Source organism: Hemitrygon akajei, chromosome 24 (assembly GCF_048418815.1).
Source record: "Hemitrygon akajei chromosome 24, sHemAka1.3, whole genome shotgun sequence".
Taxonomy (NCBI): domain Eukaryota; kingdom Metazoa; phylum Chordata; class Chondrichthyes; order Myliobatiformes; family Dasyatidae; genus Hemitrygon; species Hemitrygon akajei.
The window spans coordinates 17,776,952-17,796,134 of record NC_133147.1 but is presented as its reverse complement, the minus strand read 5'-3'; the positions used below and the strand labels follow the sequence as shown (position 1 = coordinate 17,796,134).

The 19,183-nt window shown below is 41.8% G+C and overlaps 1 protein-coding gene across 4 annotated transcripts in view; it reads right to left on the bottom strand.

The window, feature by feature from the left end:
- The window catches only part of mecr (mitochondrial trans-2-enoyl-CoA reductase), a 47,379-nt gene that overhangs the window by 9,617 nt on the left and 18,579 nt on the right, over window positions 1-19,183 (bottom strand). For 3 of the 4 annotated variants that reach the window (XM_073028433.1, XM_073028436.1, XM_073028435.1), the window contains exons 4-7: window positions 18,418-18,561; window positions 17,798-17,900; window positions 10,184-10,286; window positions 3,825-3,901 (exon numbers count right to left, since the gene is read on the bottom strand). In XM_073028433.1, coding sequence (XP_072884534.1) covers window positions 3,825-3,901; window positions 10,184-10,286; window positions 17,798-17,900; window positions 18,418-18,561 — 427 coding nt within the window. The remainder of the gene's footprint in view (window positions 1-3,824; window positions 3,902-10,183; window positions 10,287-17,797; window positions 17,901-18,417; window positions 18,562-19,183) is intronic. The other variant, XM_073028434.1, reaches the window with a different exon arrangement.

Below are 19,183 nucleotides of genomic sequence, written 5' to 3'. Positions count from 1 at the left end.
CTTGGTAGACAGGTAGACACCCACGCCAAACAGGTCAAAGGGTAGAGGCCAGATTAAGAATGGTCCACCGGTCCTCCAGGTTTGGGGGTTCACAACTCAGGGCTAACAACCCTGACTGGTAAAGCAAAACTGTTACGGAAACAGCAATGGAGAATCCTTCTACATCTGAGTGTGACAGTATTCCTGAGTCTCCACCTGGGACTTGCATGACTGACAGTAGGGAAAACCAAGCTACTAACACAATGAGGGAAGCCCTGAGCACTGCCAGAGATGGAGGACCTTCAATGCTGCCCTAAACGCTAGCAGCATAATGGGCAGTAAATGAGTTCCCATTACCAAGGAATTGCACTTTGGGAGGTCAAATGCAAGGAGAAAGTACACATTTAATGGTAAGACTCTTAACAGCACTAATATAAAGAGGAATCTTGGGGTCTAAGTCCATAGCTTCCTGAAAGTAGCTGCACAGGTTGATAGGGTGGTAAAGAAAGTGTATGGGATGCTTGCCTTAATTAGATGAGGCATTGAGTCAGAAAGTTACGTTGCAGCTTTATAACTAGGCTAGTTATAACTATAACTCCAGGCTAGGCTGCGCCTGGAGTACTGCATTCATTTCTAGACACCCCATTATAGAAAGGCTGTGGAGGCTTTGGAAAAGATGCAAACTAGATCCTGACTAGATTAGGGAACGTGTGCTATGACAAGAGGTCAGACTAACTTGAGTTGTGTTGTCTAGAGCAGCAGAGGCTGCGGGGAGACCCGATATAAGTTTATATGGTTATGAAAGGCATAGATAGCGTTGATAGCTGGCATCTTCCTCCCAGGTTTGAAATGTCTAGTAATAGGGAGCATGCACTTAAGATGGAGAGGAGAGTAAGTTTAAAAGACACGCACGGGCAGGTTTTGTTTTACACTGGAATACGCTGCTGAGGTGGTAAATACAACAGAGGCACTTGAATAGGATGTGCAGAGACTGGAGGGATATGGATATTGTGTTAACCAGAAAGGATTATTTATTTAGACATTTCATTACTAGCTTAATTAGTTCAGCACAACATCATGGGCCGAGCAGCTTGTACCCGTGCTGTTGCTGTTCTATGTTCCAGTTTATTATGATGTCATTTTCAAAACTAACAATCCTATCATTCAGCAGCAGAAACACTGCAGAGCAAGTTCAGGGCAGCAAATCCACCTGCGCACCTTGCCCCAGATTAAACTGAATTTCAACCAATGGACTCTTGACTCTTTGCTTTGAAGTTCCTTAGGGAAACTTTCCTCGCAGAGGACGAGCATTGCATGCATCTCCTCAGACACGACTTCTGCATCTGTATGCTGCAACTCTCCAGTCACAAACATAGAGAGGTCAACTTCTGGTGCATCTGACCTGGCATTCTGTAAATGGACTAAAAATAGACTAAGTACTGTATCAAGTCCACGTGCTCTGCCTCAGCTTAAATCGTCTGGCTCATCTGGGGTCCTGTCAGGGTCTGTGATCTACAGCTTCACTCAAACTGCAGTTCTTCACGGCAGTGGGTTCTCACTCTTGGAGCTCACCGAACGACCTGCGTTTGGGGAGCTCCAGGTGAGACTGGCAGAACGTGCGCCATCAGCACGATCCCTCGCCGGTGTTGCCAACTGAAACGTCGAGTAAGATCGAAACGTCGACACAGCAGTGTATGCGGCTGTTGAAATAAGCGACGCTGCAGACTTAACGTCGAAACAGCGAGCTGTTGGTCCTTCTCTCTCTCTCTCTCTCTCTCTCTCTCTCTTTCACTGTGGCAGGAGCGATACTTGTCTCTCCCTCCATAGTGAAAGAGAGTACCTGTCTGAGATGTCAACGTGTTGGAATGGACAGTAGTTTTTTGATGGACTCTAGATCACGGTCTTTGGGGGCTTTGCTATTGCTTGCATGGTGGGTGGTGGGGGGGGGGCTGAAGCTTTTGCTGCGGCTTATGCATGGGAATGAGGAGGAGTGGGCTTTGGGGTTCTAACGTTTTTCTGTTCGTCATTCTTTGGGGTTTTCTTCTGTTGTGTGGACGTCTGTGAAGAGTAAGAATTTCAGATTGTATACGTTCTCTGATATTAAATTGAATCATTGAGCCATTGACAGGATCTGACCTGGACCAAACTTTTACTGCAAAAGCTGATGGAATGTGGGTTAAGACACCACGCAAGTTATACGTGAGTTTTAACGTACATCAGCGTGTGCCTGGAGGTAAATGTTACAAACCCCTAGGGTTAATTTTTTCTGTAGACTGTCACTTTAAAACGCCGAGAGGATGAGACTGACTTTTGGACACTGTTGGATTTCTACTGATTACAAAATTGCTGGGTTGCTATGGTGAGCAGGTCTTGTTTGGACTTAAGCAAGGACACTGACTATTGCTGTCAGCTTCTGAGTTGCCATGGTGGAAGAGAGGTGGAGTTATTTAATAGACAATGAATGTTTATACCAGTTTGCGGCTTGTTTTGAATAAGCAAGGTCGGATGACTTTCACAGAGACACACACACAGTCAGAGTCAAGATGGTTTCAGTCAATGGAAGACACAAATGAGTGAGTGGGTCGCTGGTTTAAACTTTCAGTAGCCCAAGAGGGGTGAGCTGAGATCAATGCAGAGTATTCTCACAAGTTACTGCAACTAGAAGAAGTTTGCAGAGAGAGCAGAGGAAGGTTTGAAACAGAAGAAACCTAGTGACAGGAGATCACTGTTTGGATTCTCTCTCCAAGTAGCCCGTAAGGGTGAGTTTGATTCTATTTGAATATGAAAGTGTGATTATCACGTAGTTAATCCACAGGAGTGGGTTCTCTGGCGAGAGAAAACCTTTGTGAATACCACACATGTGTTCACCCTTTGTGTGTGGTAGTTCACTGAAGAAAGGCGCCCCTGTGGCAAATCACTGTTGGAGTTATTTCATATATCGTGGAACGGGATAAGCGGCTATCACGTTGTGTGTGATTGGGGTAACCTTATGGAATCTACTGGTGTGTCTACCCTTGCCTGGGGGGGGGGGGTGTTCCCTTGAAGATGGTCCCCTTTGTGATAAGCTACTGTTGGTGATACTTCGTGGGAGGATTCTGAGGACAACGAGAAGATCGACGACACCAGTTTATTTGCTTTTCTCCTATCGTGGATTTCGCCTTGGGTTACAAATATCTCCCTCGTAACAACAATAACAACTCTGTGCTTTTGAACTGAACTGAGCTTTCTTACATACCATCGTAAGACTGTAACTTTTACCACCTGAGCTTGAATGAGTTTGGGAACTTTACCGACACACCTACATATACATACGCGGCTAACTTCTGGTTTCTATATTTGGTAGTTACTAATAAAATAGTGTTTTGGTAACAGCAAAACCAGACTCCAGGTGTGTTCTATTGCTGCTGGTACTTTTACAGGGTTGTGTGTACGTGACAGGTGGGCTTTGGGGTTCTAACGTTTTTTTGTCTGTCTTTCTTTGGGGTTTTTCTTCTATTTCACAGATGTCTGTGAAGAGTAAGAATTTCAGGTTGTATACATTCTCTGATATTAAATTGAATCATTGAGCCATTGACAGGATCTGACCCAGACCAAACTTTTACTGCAAATGCTGATGGAATGTGTGTTAAGACAACACCACACAAGTTACATGTGAGTTTTAACATATATCAGCGTGTACAAGAATTATCTTGTGACTAGGGTCACATTGACAAATAAATATTCAACCTCCTTTGAGGATTGCTCTGAAGCCCTATTAAAGACACGTAAAATTCAGGTGGTCCCCCTTCACTGTACCAAGTATATCCGATACTGGAAATTCATTTTGTTGCAACCATGATACTTACTCTAAATGTCGCAGCATGTCTGTAGCAGTTTTACCACTGACACCATTCAGAGCTAGACGAGGTCTTGGAACTTCCTGCTTGTAGGAACAGCATCAAAAAGATTTCATTTTAATTTGGAGAAATGAGGAAATACAAAACCTGCAAAGAATTCTAAGTTAGCTTATAGAATGAATGAATCAAAGTCTAGACTCTAGGTCAGGGGTTCCCAACCTGGGATCCATGAACCCCTCGGTTAATGTTGTTTGGGTGTTTTTGGGGTTAGGACATAAAGCAACTAACTTCAAGCACCAATCTTCAGATATGAATATGAACTACAGGTGAAATTTAAAATGCAACTCTGGACAATGGATTCCTAAAAGTTGTGGACTATGCTGATTTAAAATTCATTTCTGCGTCTGTAGTGTGGATGTGAGGAAGGAGGTGTAGAAGCTATATGTATTTCAAAAGAAAGCATTGTGGATGTATTGTAAATATAGAATTGTCCTTTGATCTTTAGCATATAAAATGTCATGTAATGTTGGGTCGAGCAGGCCTCTTCCTCCGAAAAGGTCTCAACATGATGTCTGCTGTGTCTCATTTTGTCAAATAAAGAGACTACTTCATTTCTATCAGCTACTTCTCTCCGGCAACTTTGTTCATGAAACAACAAATGGCAAGGCTCTACGGCATAAGAAGGTTGGGAATCTCTGCTCTAGGTGGTTGTCTCATTAAACCACAAATGTTAACACATGAACTTAAGTATCTTAAACAGTGCACATGACTCTAAAATATACAAGGAGGAACACAGAGCAACACACACAAAATGCCGGAGGAACTCAGCTGGTCAGGCAGCATCTATGGAAAAGAATACCATTGATGTTTCAGGCCAAGACCCTTCTTCAGTACTGGACAGGGACAGGGACAGGGATGACAACAGAATAAGATGGTGGGGGAGGGGAATGCGGATATCTGGAAGGTGATACGTGAAGCCAGGTGTGCAGGAAAGATAAAGAGCTGGAGACAGAGCAAGTTAGAATTGGGTTTTGTGTATTGGTATCAGAATCAGGATTAATATCACCGGCATATGTCGTGAAATTTGTTAATTTTGCAGCAGCAGTACAATGCAATACATGATAATATAGAAAAAAATATGAATTACAGTAAGAAGAAGAAGGAGTGCCCTTAACTCCTGGTGGAGTCATCGGGGCGTCGTCATTACAAGCTTTTTGCACTGATCTTTTTGGAGATTGCTCATCATGTGGCATTTCTGTAGCATTCTCCAGGTTTTTTTTTACAAGGTCGAGTTGCTAGCTTGACACTCAACCAAGCACGGATGGAAGGCGTGTAAGGGAGCCAGCTGGATTCGAACTCGGGACCATTCGCTCCAGAGTCCAGCGCTGACGCCACTACACCACCAGCCATCCAAATTACAGTAAGTTCAGTATACCTATATTACATAGTTAAATTAAGATAAGTAGGGGAGAAAATTATTTTTTTTAAAAAGTGGAAAGGTAGTGTTCATGGGTTCAATGTCCACTTACAGGGGAGAGCAGAGGGGAAGAAGCTGTTCCTGAATCGTTGAGTGTGAGCCTTTAGGCTCCAGTACCTCCTTCCTAATGGTAGCAGTGAGAACAAGGCATGCCCTGGGTGATGGAGATCCTTAATGATGGACGCTACCTTTTTGAGGCACTGCTCCTTGAAGGTGTCCTGGATACGATGGAGGCTAGTGCCCATGACAGAGCTGGCTGAGTTTACAACTCTCTGCAGCTTATGTCAACCCTGTGCAGGAGCAAACCCACCCCACCCAATACCAGACGGTGATGCAGCCAGTTCAAATGCTCTCCACAACACATCTTTCATATTCATTAAAGAAAGTATTTTATTATACACACGACAATATTCTTCACATTCTTAAAAGTTTGCACAGACTTGGCAAGTCATTTAAAACTTTGATGACTTCTAAAGATACACAGTGGTGAGCATCCTGGCTGGTTGCATCGTGGCCTGGTATGGAAGCACCAATGCCCAAAATCAGAAAAACCACAAAAAGTGTTGGATGCAGCCCAGTCATTACAGGCAACGCCCTCCCTACATCTACAAGTAGTGCTGTCACAAGAATACAGCATCCATTATCAAAGTCCTTTACCATCCAGGGTGTTCTCCTCTCGCTGCTGCCATCAGGAAGCAGCGATAGGAGCCTCAGGTCCCACACCATTAGGTTCAGGAACTGTAAACACTTTTCAACATCAAGCTCCTGAACCAGTGTGGATAATTTCACTCTGAACTGATTCCACAACCTATGGACTAATTTTCAAGGACTCCACAACAACTCATGTTTTTAGTCATATTTATTCACGTGGGTCAAGGATGACCTGGGACTCAGGACGACTGGTGTTTACAGGATTCCCTGTGAATGCGGAGCAGCGTACATCAGCCAGATGGGGTGCACGGTGGAAATCCCCATCAAGGAGCACAGGAAGTGTTAACCGGAGAAATTGGCGGTAGCAGAACATTGCATTCTCAATGGCCATAGGGTTGTCTTTGATGGCACAGATCTATTGGGCCACGCCAGTGGCTTTTGGGTCCGCATGGTGAAGGAAGCCATTGAAATAAAAATTAGAGAAAAAGAATTTTAAAAAAGACGAAGGTCTCACTCTAAGTAAGAGCTGAAATTTGATTGTAAATGAGGTGAGACAGCGAAACCTGATTGGATGAGGACTAACCAATCAGGAGGGACGGAAGATGGGAGTTCAACCCCTCAAAAATACCTGGCCGTGGTGGTAATGATCACTTCAATGCGAGTCTAACCACCTACCCTAGACATTGAGCTCCCCTAACATCAATAATCTGGGGGTGAAAACTGATCAGGAACTCAAATGATCAGCCTGAATCCAAACTGTGAATACAAGGACAAGTTAGAGTCTGGGAATCCTGCTGCAAGTGATTCACTCCTGCCATCCCTAGGCCTTTCTACCATCTATAAGACACAAGTCAGGAACACAATGCCTCGAGTGCAGTGCCAACTCAAGAAGATTGTGGATGGAATGACTGTTAAGGTTGCATTCCATTAACCATTTTAAGCTCATTTGTTCCACAACCAGCACACTGATTGCAATAGGTACCATCTATAAACTGCATTTCTACTACCAAAAGGGACAAGGACAGCAGCAGGTGCATATAGGAATACCATCCTCCTGCAGATTCTTCTCCAAGGCTTCATCATCTCTGTGGAACTCTCTCCCCAAGCAGCTTAACTAGAAGGGCTGTGTAAATCACAAGCACAAGAAAGTCTGCCGATGCTGGAAATCCAAAGCAACGCACACAAAATACTGAATGAACTCAGCAGGCCAGGCAGCATCGACGAAAAAGAGTAAACAGTCAACGTTTCAGGCCGAGACCCTTCATCAGGATGGATGCTGCTTGACCTGCTGAGTTCCTCCAGCTTTTTGTATGTGTTCTTTTAGAAGGATTGTGGTGGCCTTGCATTGAAATAATGAAAATGAAAATAAAAATTCAGGCGTATTTTTTTCCACTTTAAATGTATCCTGAAAATAAGACCATAAGGTACAGGAGCAGAATTAGATCATAGAGTCTGCTCCACCATTTCATCATGACTGATCCATTTTCCCTCTCAGCCCCAACCTCCTGCTTTCTCCTCGTATCTCTTCATGCCCTGACTAATCAAGAATCAATCAACCTCTACCTTAAATATACCCAATGACTCCACAGCCACCTATGGCAAAAAAATTCCACAGATTCACCACTCTCTGGCTGAAGAAATTCCTCCTCATCTCTGTTCTAAAAGTATGGCCTCTGTTCTGAGGCTGTGACATCTGGTCTTAGGCTCCCCACCATAGGAAACATCCTCTTCACATCCACTCTATCAAGGCCTTTTGACATTTGGTAGTTTTCAATGAGGTCACCTCTCAATAGCAGCACTAACAACTTGCACAAATAAAAAATTTTCAAGTGACGATAGAAATTTGGAATTCTCTCCAGCAGTAGGCCTGCAATAGAAATCTAGACCAATTTACACTTCCAAAACAGGCAAGATGTTCCTGGGGCCAAAACCAATTATCAGTGCCTTTCAGGAGTGGGGCAGACACATAGTCAGAAGGGATCTGCATTGTTCAACAAAAATGGGGAGGGAGAGGCCCTTCCCCTCAAAGGATTGGACTCAAAGAAACAAGTCTCAGAGCATGCTAGCCATCAGAAGATCAATCTTATGGTATTCAGAACACTACAGACATCTCAATCGGAGAAGAGGGATAAAGGTAGAAGCAGATTTGAAAGTTGGACTTCTAACAGAAGGATACAATGTCAGTCAAAAAGCAAAAGAATTGCAGATGTCAAAAATATGAAATAAAATCAGAATTGCTAGAAATTGTTGTTCCTCTGCAAGTCAAGCAGCATCAGAAACAAATTTACCATTTCACACTGCTGGCTTTCATGATGAAAACTTCAGAAAGGCTCAGAAGCCAGAACTGTTGGGAGAGAAGTTAGTATACTGCTAAGATTGGTAGTACGTTCAAGGTGCACAGTGTTTATTCCTATTATTATGCCAAGATAAAGTGCTTTGATACAACTAAATAAAGCCAAGCAGTGACCCACCAACTTCCCATTCCCAATGTTTATCTAAAGGCAGAGCCCATCTTCAATTCTCTCTTGACACCCGCAAATTTCTACTGATGTGCCACAGAGAGAATTCTAACAGGCTGCATCACCATCTGGTAGGGGGGGGGAGGGGAGTATTGCACAGAATTGAAGCAAGCTGCAGAAATTTGTAAACTCAGCTCCATCATGGGCACTAGCCTCCCCGGCATCCCTCCAGGACATCTTCAAGGAGTGGTGCCTCAAAAGGGCTGCGTCCATCATCATCACCCCCAGGACATGCCCTCTTCTCATTGTTACCATCAGGGAGGAGGTTGAAGGCACAGACTCAATGATTCAGGAACAACTTCTTCCCCTCTGCAATCTGATTTCTAAATGGATACTGAGCCCACGAACACTACCTCACTACTTTCCCCCTCTTTTTGCATTACTTATTTAACCTTTTTTAAAAAATATATATGCACTTCATACTATAATTCACCAGTTTTTATTATTACATTTTGCAATGTATTGGTGCCGTATACAGTAACAACAAATTTCACAGCAGATGCTGGTGATGTTAAACCTGATTCTGATTCTTGTGCTCACATTGAAATTCTGATTAGAATATCCCTGATCAGGACAAGTTTCCTGTCACTGTTTGTTTCACCTTGGAAGAGACTGAAGACATAGTACTCAGATAAGCCACAAGGTACCTGAATTTACTGGTGTGTTTTGACCACATTCTATAGTAAACTATACTAAACTCTGAAATAAAAACATATTGATTTGCAATAATACAGGAGTGGATATCTGCAGCAAACCTGTTTACAAATCTACATGAACTAACCAAACCTAGGAAATGAAGCACAATCAATTGATTTCTTATTGAATAACAGAGCTACAATGGATTTCCACAGATTGGTTGACTACATCCTCATTTCAAATTCCCAGGATTACCATTATTTTTCAGGCCAGTTTCTTCTGCATTTGTTTAATTACCTACTGAACAATCTTCTTCACATGCAAGTTAACAAATTGTTTCAATAACTAATATACATGGCTTTGGGTTTAAGCTGGTGAATCTCAGTGACTTCTGGTTGGCAGTCAAAGAGACAAGGAAAACAACTAAATAGTTTGTTAATCATTCCTTTCCTGGTGAGTGGTTATCTCAAACAATAGCCTGTAACTTCCCTTTGGACTTGGAGGCAATGTGACCTGACAGAATCAGTGAGGCGAGGTAGTGGGCCCGTCTCTGAGAGCGAGGAACGCCTGAGGTTTGATCAATTATGCGCTGGGCCAAATCAGAAAGGTTGGGTACAGGCCAAATCGAGGTGGCGGGTTCAGACACCAGAGTGTATCTATACAGGCTAGTTCAGCTTGCTGCTCCTTGACAATACTCTGCTCTGCACTGAACTAAGGGTCTCCCTTTCTGGACTTCAGTTCAGAATGTTACTTGCGTTTATTGTTTACATGATTTGTTTCTTTCTCTCTGCACATTGGGCGTTTGATGATCGTATTTAATGGGTTCTTTTGGGTTTCCTTGTTCTGTGCTTGCCTGTTAGGAGACGAAGCTCAAGGTTGTATAATGTACACATACCTTGATATTAAATGCACTTGAACTTTGGAAATAAAACATATGGCGGCCTATTCCTTGTAATTTAGTGCAGCAGAATGGCTTTCAAGTTAACACAATCAGCATCCAAACCATCCGAAGCCCTAGCTGAAGTAAAAAAAAAAATTGTCTTTTTTTAAGCTCTTGTTCACATATTAGGGGGAGCAATGGTTACCTTAAATAATTCTTTCATTTCTGGTTTTCTGAGTGCCCCCTCTGTGATCACATAATCCGCTCCCATTGCCTTCAAACTGTCTGACAACTGCTGCACATTTGGTCTGAAAAACATTTTAAAAATAGAAAGTCGTGTGCAAGTTTGTGTATCAAGTCTCAAAGTAAGTTGCTATAGTTGTCACAGACTTCCAGATATATTCCACATGTCTATTTATTTCTACTGATTTCATTTCTCAACCCTGTACATCATTCTCAGAAAATACTTATTATTTATTGAGATACAGTGTAGAACAGGCCCTTCTGGCCCTTCAATCCACACTGCACGGCAATCCCCTGATTTAACCCAACCTCAATCACGAGACAATTTACAATGACCAATTAACCTACTGACCAATATGTCTTTGGACTGTCGTAAGAGACTAGAGCACCCAGAGGAAACCCATGCAGTTGTGGGGAGAACGTACAAACTCCTTACAGGCAGTGGCGGGAATTGAATCTAGGTTGCTGGTACAATATGCTAACCACTATGCTACTGTGCTGTCCCAACTGTTTACTCTGGATAATACACATTTGCCATAGAGATAACAATTATTTTTTTAATCTTTCAAAACGGTTTACAGGTGCATTGAAGAATATTTTCACATATACTTTGTACAGTCTATATACAGTGAGGGGGTTGGAGATTGTTATTGGATCCTTGACTTCCTAACTGGAAGACCACAATCTGTGCAGATTGGTAATAACATCTCCTTGCTGACAATCAACACTGGTGCACCTCGTGGGTGTGTGCTCAGCCCATTGTTCTACTCTCTATATACCCATGACTGTGTGGCTAAGCATTGCTGAAATACCATCTATAAATTTGCTGACGATACAACCATTGTTGGTAGAATCTCAGGTGGTGATGAGAGGGCGTACAGGAGTGAGATATGCCAACTAGTGGAGAGGTGTCGCAGCAACAACCTGGCACTCAGTGTCAGTAAGACTAAAGAGCTGATGTGGACTTCAGAAAAGGTAAGACGAAGGAACACATACCAGTCCTCACAGAGGGATCAGAAGTGGAGAGAGTGAGCAGTTTCAAGTTCCTGGGTGTTGAGATCTCTGAGGATCTAACCTGGTCCCAACATATCAATGCAGTTATAAATGAAGACAAGACAGCGGCTATACTTCATTAGGAGTTTGAAGAGATTTGGTATGTCAACAAATACACTCAAAACCTTCTACAGCAGTAAGACAATTCAGAACTGTTTTGCTCACTGCGGTTTCAGACATTCAGACTTAGGGATGCCAGAAACGTGAAAATGAAAGAATTTCACTACTTAATCAAATTAGGAACTATGAAGAAACTTTAGGTATCGATGATCATCTTGAATGCTACGTTGGAAATGATGATTGGGAGGATGCAATCATTGATAGCATTGTGTGAAAGCAGTCCATTATCTGTACAAGGTGTCTGCATTGATTTTGTTCAATTACAATCAAAAAATCACGGCAGTTTGCTGAATTCCTCCAGTGATAACTGTTACGAACTAAAACAGTTTTTAGCACTGTGGTAGTATTAGTAGTGTTCAAATTTGTTCTTTATATTATTTAAATACATAGTTCATTACTCAGATTGTCTCTTTTAAATTTTTTAAACTATTTCCATGAAACTGGCTAATTGGGGTAACCACTTAATTCAAAGGTTCATTTATTGTCAAAGTATACAACTTAAAATTCTTCTTCTCCAGGTAGCCATGAAATCAAGAAATAGAGAAAGGCAACATGATCATCAACCCCCAAAATCTGACAGTGGCAGTCTTTAAAAGAAAAACATATTAGAAATCAGGACCAGCATGTTCTCTTGAAGATGAAAGAAAAGGATGGGAAGGTTTAGGAACTTCGTAAGACAAGGGATACTTTTATGCTAAGTCAAATAGCAAAAGTATATGAAGGTCTAGGAAACTGAAATTAGACAAGGTCTTTGAGGAATATAAAAGAAAGAAAGAACTTCAACAAGAAATCAGAAAGGCTGTAAGCAGTCATGAAGTCTCCATGACAAATAAGATTATGGAGAATTTGGAGCAAGAGGGTAGCTAAGGAAAGGGCAAGTTTTCTGACAACTCCACCGTTGTGGGCTGAATCAAAGGTGTTGACGAATTGGCATATAAAAGGGAGACTGGAAACTTGGTTGAACAGTGCCACAACAACAACCTCTCACTCAATGTCAACAAACCCAAAGAGCTGATCATCGACTGTTTGAGGAAGAAGCCAGAGTCCATGAGCCAGTCCTCATTAGGGGATCGGAGGTGGAGAGGGTCAGTAACTTTAAATTTCTTAGCGCTATCACCTCAGAGGTCCTGTTAGTGTCATCACAAAGAACACATGACAGCACCTCTACTTTAAAAGTTGGTGTAGATTCGGCATGTCATCTAAAACTTTGACAAACCTCTATAGGTGCACAATGGAGAGCATCCTAACTGGCTACATCACAGCCTGGTATGGCAACACCAATGTCCAGGAATGCAAAAGCCTTCAGAAGGTGGTGGATACAGCCCAGTCCAGAACAGAAAAAGCCGTCCACGCCACTGAGCATATTTACAAAGAGTGCTGCCACAAGGAAGCAGCGTCCATCATTAAGGATATCCAGGCCATGGTCTCTTCTCACTACTACCACAAGGCAAAGTTACAGAAGCCTTAGGTTCTACACCAAAGTTCAAAGTAAATTTATTATCAAAGTACATACCGTACTTATATGTCACCATATACAACCCTGTGATTTAATTTTCTCACAGTAAATACAGGAAACATTACAGAATCAATGAAAGACCACCCCAACAGGACAGGGAGTCCGCAGAAGGACTTAGACAGAACTTCTCTGTACTCTTTCAACCTTATTTATATCTATCCTGAAGTTAGGTGACTAAAATGGCACAGAACACTCCAAATTAGACCTCACCAACATCTTGTACAACTTCAACATAACATCTTGACTCCTGTACTCAATACTTCGACTTATGAAGGCCAATGAGACAAAAGCTTTCTTTACGGCCCTATCTAACCTGTGCTGCCTTTTCAATGAATTATGGACCTGTATTCCCAGATCCCTTTGTTCTACCACACTCCTCAGTGTCCTATCATCCACTGTGTAAGACCTACCCTGGTTGGTCCTTCTGAAGTGAAACACCAAGCATTTGGATGCGTTAAGTTCCATCTGCCATTTTTCAGCCCATTTTTTGCAGCTGGTCCAGATAGCTCTGATAGTCTTCCTCACTGAACACTGCACCCCTAATCTTGGTGTCATCCCACAAATTTGCTGATCCAGTTAACTACATTATGAGGGTAGCCTCGTCTTGGCCCAAGAGGAGGTCATAGACCAACATATCAGAATGGTATTCTGGCACCTTCCCCCTTCCTTTCTAGTCCTGAAGAAGGGTCTCGGCCCGAAGCATCAACCGCTTATTCATTTCCATAGGTGACCTGCTGGGGTCCTCCAGCATTTTGTGTGTGCACTGCTTTGGATTTCCAGCATCTGCAGAATTTCTTTTGTTTATTTAAATAGTACAACTTAGTCAAGTCTTTGTTTTAATAGGGGGTTTCTAGAGTTTCACGTTTCCTTAACAATCTGTGAATGATGCTAGGAAAGATATAATTCAAAGTTCAAAGTACGTTTATTATCAAAGTGTTTGTAAATGTCTCAGAATCAGATTTCTCACTGATTCTGATATGACGTGAAATTTCTTGCTTTGAGGCAGTCAGTAGGACAACACAAAGACATAAAAACCTATAAATTACAAAAATAAGTGATGAGGTTAAAAATAAATGTATAGTCTGATTCATGGACCATTCAGAAAGCTGATGGTGGAGGGGATGATGTTGTTCCTAAATCTCATTCACTGTGGATATATGGTTAACCAGATCAGAACTTCTGCATTTTCAAAAATAATCCAAAAACAATCATCGGAAATTTTCATGAAATTTAAATTATGCAGAGATTTTCATTAAGGTGGAAGCATTAAACATTACTGACCCCTTGGAGCACTTCCCAATCACCAAAGAAAATACAACCTTTGAAAGGTATGCAGCATAAAATCAGCCATATTACAAACAACTTGAGTACAATGTCAGTTTCCTGCCTATGAAATGCACGTGGTAGATTCAAAACCCAGCAGTGATACAGAAAGAAACCACAAGAGTAAAAGTAAGAATTGCAGAAACCAGAGTCATTTCAACTTTGAAATAAGGCAGGGATTTCCAAACTTTTTTTTAATGCCATGGAGCCTTACCAATAAACGGTGGTCTATGGACCTCAGGTTGAGAACCCTTGAAATAAGGTGACTTTGGTGAAGCCATAAAGGATACAATAACTAAAGAAACAAAGATAAATTCAAATTGGAAAGTAATTTGGAGTGCTGATAGCCAAGTGCTAAATAAGAATACCACAATTAAAGTTATTCAAATCCTACAAGAGTTTTTACTTGAAACGTTGAGGGTAGAAAATGCAGGGATGAGTTTAAAGTACGTACATTCATTATAAGATCATAAGATAAAGGAGCAGAATTAGGCCATTTGGCTATCAAATCTACTCCATTTCATCATGGCTGATCCAATTTTCCTTTCAGCCCCAATCTCCTGCCTTCTCCTCGTATCCCTTCATGCCCTGACCAATCAAGAATCGATCAACCTCTGCCTTAAATACGCATAAAGACTTGGCCTCCACAGCTGCCTGTGGCAAAGAATTCTACACATTCACCACGCTCTGGCTAGAGAAATTCCTCATCTCCGTTCTAAAAGGAAATCCCTCTCTTCTGAGGCTGTGCCCTCTAGACTTAAGACTCTCCCACCATAGGAAACATCCTCTTCATCAAGGCCTTTCGTTATTTGATAGGTTTCAATGAGGTCACCCCTCATTATTCTGAATTCCATTGAGTACAGGCCCAGAGCCATCAAATGCTCTTCATATGACAAGCCTTCAATCCTGGAATCACTTCTGTGAACCTCTTCCGAACCCTCACCAATCTCAGCATTTCCTTTTGAAGATAAGGGACCAAAACTTCACACAATACTCCAAGTGAGGCCTCACCAGTGTTTATATTATAAAGTCTCAACATTACATCCTTCCTTTTATATTCTAGTCCTCTTAAAATGAATGCTAACATTGCATTTGCCTTCCTTACCACAGACTCAACCTGCAATTTAATCTTTAGAGAATCTTGCACAAGGACTCCCAAGTCCCTTTGCACCTCAGTTTTGTTTGTATCTTCTCTCCATTTAGAAAATAGTCAACCTTTTCATTTCTTCTACCAATGTGCAAGACCATACACTTCCCAACACTGTATTCCATCTGCTATTTCTTTGCCCATTCTCCTAATCAAAGTCCTTCTGTAGCTTCTCTACTTCCTCAAAACTACCTGCCCCCCACCTATCGTCATATCATCTTCAATTTTTGAAACAATGCCATCAATCCCATCATCCAATTCATTGACATGCAAAGTAAAAAGAATCGATACCAACTCAGACCCCTGTGGAACACCACTGGTCAATGACAGCCAACCAGAAACGGCTCCCTTTATTGCCTCCTGCCAATCAGCCACTGTTTTATACATGCTAGAATCTTTCCTGAAATACCACGGGCTCGTAGCTTGATAGCAGCCTATTGGGTACCACCTTGTCAAATGCCTTCTGAAAATCCAAGTACATAACATCAACCGATTCTCCTTTGCCAATCCTACCTGTTGTTTCTTCAAAGAACTCCAACAGATTTGTCAGGCAAGATTTTCCCTCAAGGAAACCATGCTGACTACAGCCTATTTTATTGTGTGCCTCCAAGTATCCCGAGACCTTATCCTTGATAATCATCTCCAACATCTTCCCAACCACTGAGGTCAGACTAACTGGTGTATAGTTTCCTTTCTTCTGCCTCTCTCCCTTCTTGAAGAGTGGAGTGATATTAACAATTTTCCAGTCTTTTGGAAGCATTCTAGAATCTAGTGATTCTTGAAAGGTCATTACTAATGCCTCCACAATCTCTTCAGCCACTTCTTTCAGAACGCTGAGGTGTACACCATCTAGTCCAGGTGACTTATCTACCTTCAGACCTTTCAGTTTCCCCAAGGACCTTCTCCCTAGTAATGGTAACTTCACACACTTCATGACCTCTGACACCTGGATCTTCTACCATACTGCTAGTGTCTTCCATAGTGAAGACTGATGCAAAATATTTATTCAGTTCATCCACCATTTCCTTGTCCCCCCCATTACTACCTCTTCAGCATTGTTTTCCAGCAGTCCGATATCTGCTCTCACCTCTTTTACATTTTATGTATCTGAAGAAACTTTTGGTATCCTCTTTAATATTAGTGAACAGCTAACTTTTGTATTCCATCTTTACCTTCTCAATGACTTTTTAGTTGCTTTCTGTTGGCTTTGACTTGTATATATCCTGCCCCTTCTGAATGGCTTCCAGAAATTCCAGCCATTGCTGCTCTGCCGTGTCAACCCTGCCAGTGTTCTTTTTCAATCACTACTGGCCAACTCCTTTCACATGCCTCTGTAATTTCCTTTACTCCACTATAATAGTGATGCACCTGACTTTAGCTTCTCCTTCTCAAATTTCAGGGTAAATTCGATCATATTATGATCACTTGCCACTAAGGATTCTTCTACCTTAAGCTCGCTAATCAATTCTGGTTCATTGCACAATACCCAATCCAGAGTAGCTGATGCCCTACTGGAATCAACCACTAGCTGCTCTAAAAAGCCATCTAGTAGGCACTCAAGAAACTCCCCCTCCTAGAATCCAGCATTAACCTGATTTTACCAATCTACCTGCATATTGAGCATTGTAATACTGCATTTTCTATTTCCCATTATAATTTGTACACCACATCCTTACTACTGTTTGGGGGTCTGTATACAACTCCCATTAGGGTCTTTTTACCCTTGCAGTTTCTTAGCTCTATCCATAAAGATACAACACTTTCTGACCCCCATGTCACCTTTTTCCTAATGATTTGATTTCTCTTTTCACTAACAGAGTTACACCACCCCCTCTTTCCAAATTGGCCCGGTGCTTAGGTTGATCAAATCTCACTCCTGGTTTAGGTGGATGGGCCCACGAATCCGCCACGCTTCCGCTCCAACTCCATCTCAAATATGCCTCCACCTTGCTCCGACGACTCCTACTTGAACATGCCTTGACTTCATCTCTCACCCGCATGCTTTCACCCTCGACTCACAGCCGCGCCTTCGCACACCTCTTCATTGCTCGCAGTGATCACTTACCGAATAATTTAGTTGTATTTCATACTTTGGGGGACCACCAGTAAGTTGCCATTAGCCTTCAGCATTGCCATTTTAAAACCAGAAGATATCGCAGGAATAAAATTAAATGTTCTCCATGTGCAGAGGCACAGATACATGAATGGACTTTGGAGGTTGGGGGGGGGGGGGGGTAACAGAAACTGTCTCCAATGCAAGGATTCTTACAAATACAAAAATCAGGACTCAATGTTATAGAAATGCTTGGGGCTAGCTTAGTGAGATGGCAGTACATTGACTGTTCTTGCTGATTACATTTTTATTTGATTCAATTAATTCAGTTCTTTCATGAGCATCAGATTTACCAAGTACTTACCTATCTCTGATAACATTAATGGTCTTTAATCCCATAGCTTTGGCTATCTGAATTACAGCTTGGCCCACCCCACTGTTGGCTGCATTCTGTATCACAGAGTCACCTGTAAAACAACAGAATGATTCAGATCTTTTCCGATCAATAATTTTAGATTTTAATTCTTAACATGTAAATGTATATTCTTTTTGTCAGAATCAGGTCAAATATAACCACCATTTTGTCCATTACCACTACTCAAGAAAAAGCCCAATATGAAGACCAAAGATTTGGCAGCACCATAATTTAGGGCTTTCAGAATTCTTTCCACTAAAATGTCCATTACCCCCATTACTTCTTACACTACTTTTAAAACAACGCACACAACATGCTGGAGGAACTCAGCGGGCCAGGCAGCATCTATGGAAAAGAGCACAGTTCATGGTTCAGGCCGAAACTCTTACTCAGGATGGCTTACCCTTTTCCATAGATGCTGCCTGATCTGCTGAGCTCCTCCAGCATTTTGTGAGCGTTGCTCTGGATTTCCAGCACCTGCAGATTTTCTCATGTTTTAAAGTAAACCGTTTTGGCAATCAGACATCAGTAGATTCACCAGTGGTTTAAAATTGAACAGGGATACGCACCAGGCTTCAAAGATTCAAAGTCGCACAGCATTCTGTACGCGGTACATGGATTGACACTCAAAGTTGCTGCACATGGAAGAGGTATGGTATTTGGAACTTTAATAAAAGCATTCATATTGCCAACTGCTTCCATCCTCCAGGTTCCTGTTAAAATAACATCAAAAGTCTCTAAAACAATGTTATCAATAAAACTAACAATTTAACAGAGAATATATTAGCTACAATTGAATACCAAATACAATTTCCCATGAACATTCTTTCTATCCATGTAATCCATCTCTATTGACTTACTGCCTGTTATACTGCAGGCTTTTAGGGCAGCAATGAAGGTCCTGCATCTCTGTCCACGCAGTCACACACAGATATTGAAGGTTTCTTCATTGCTGTTTCTGTAACAATTTTGTTTGACCAGTCAGTGTTGCTAGCCCTGAGCTGAACCCCCAAAGCTGGAGGACCAGTGGACCACTCTTAGTTTGACCACTACCCTTTGATCTGTTTGGCATGGGTGACCCTCCATGTCTAGTGAAGATTTATTCTTTGATTACAATTTGTGTTCATTGTAAATAATCTACAAAAATATTTGGATATTTTAGGCCAGAGTTTCTAACCAGCATTCTTGGATGACTTATAGCTTGTGTGTACAAAATGAAATTTGTTGGAGTTTCTCCAGTACTTTGTCCATGGCTTGATTTCACGTGCAGTCTCTTGTATCTTCATTGCTTATGTATGAACTTGTAGGAGTTCCTAATCTGCTGGTTACAAGCAT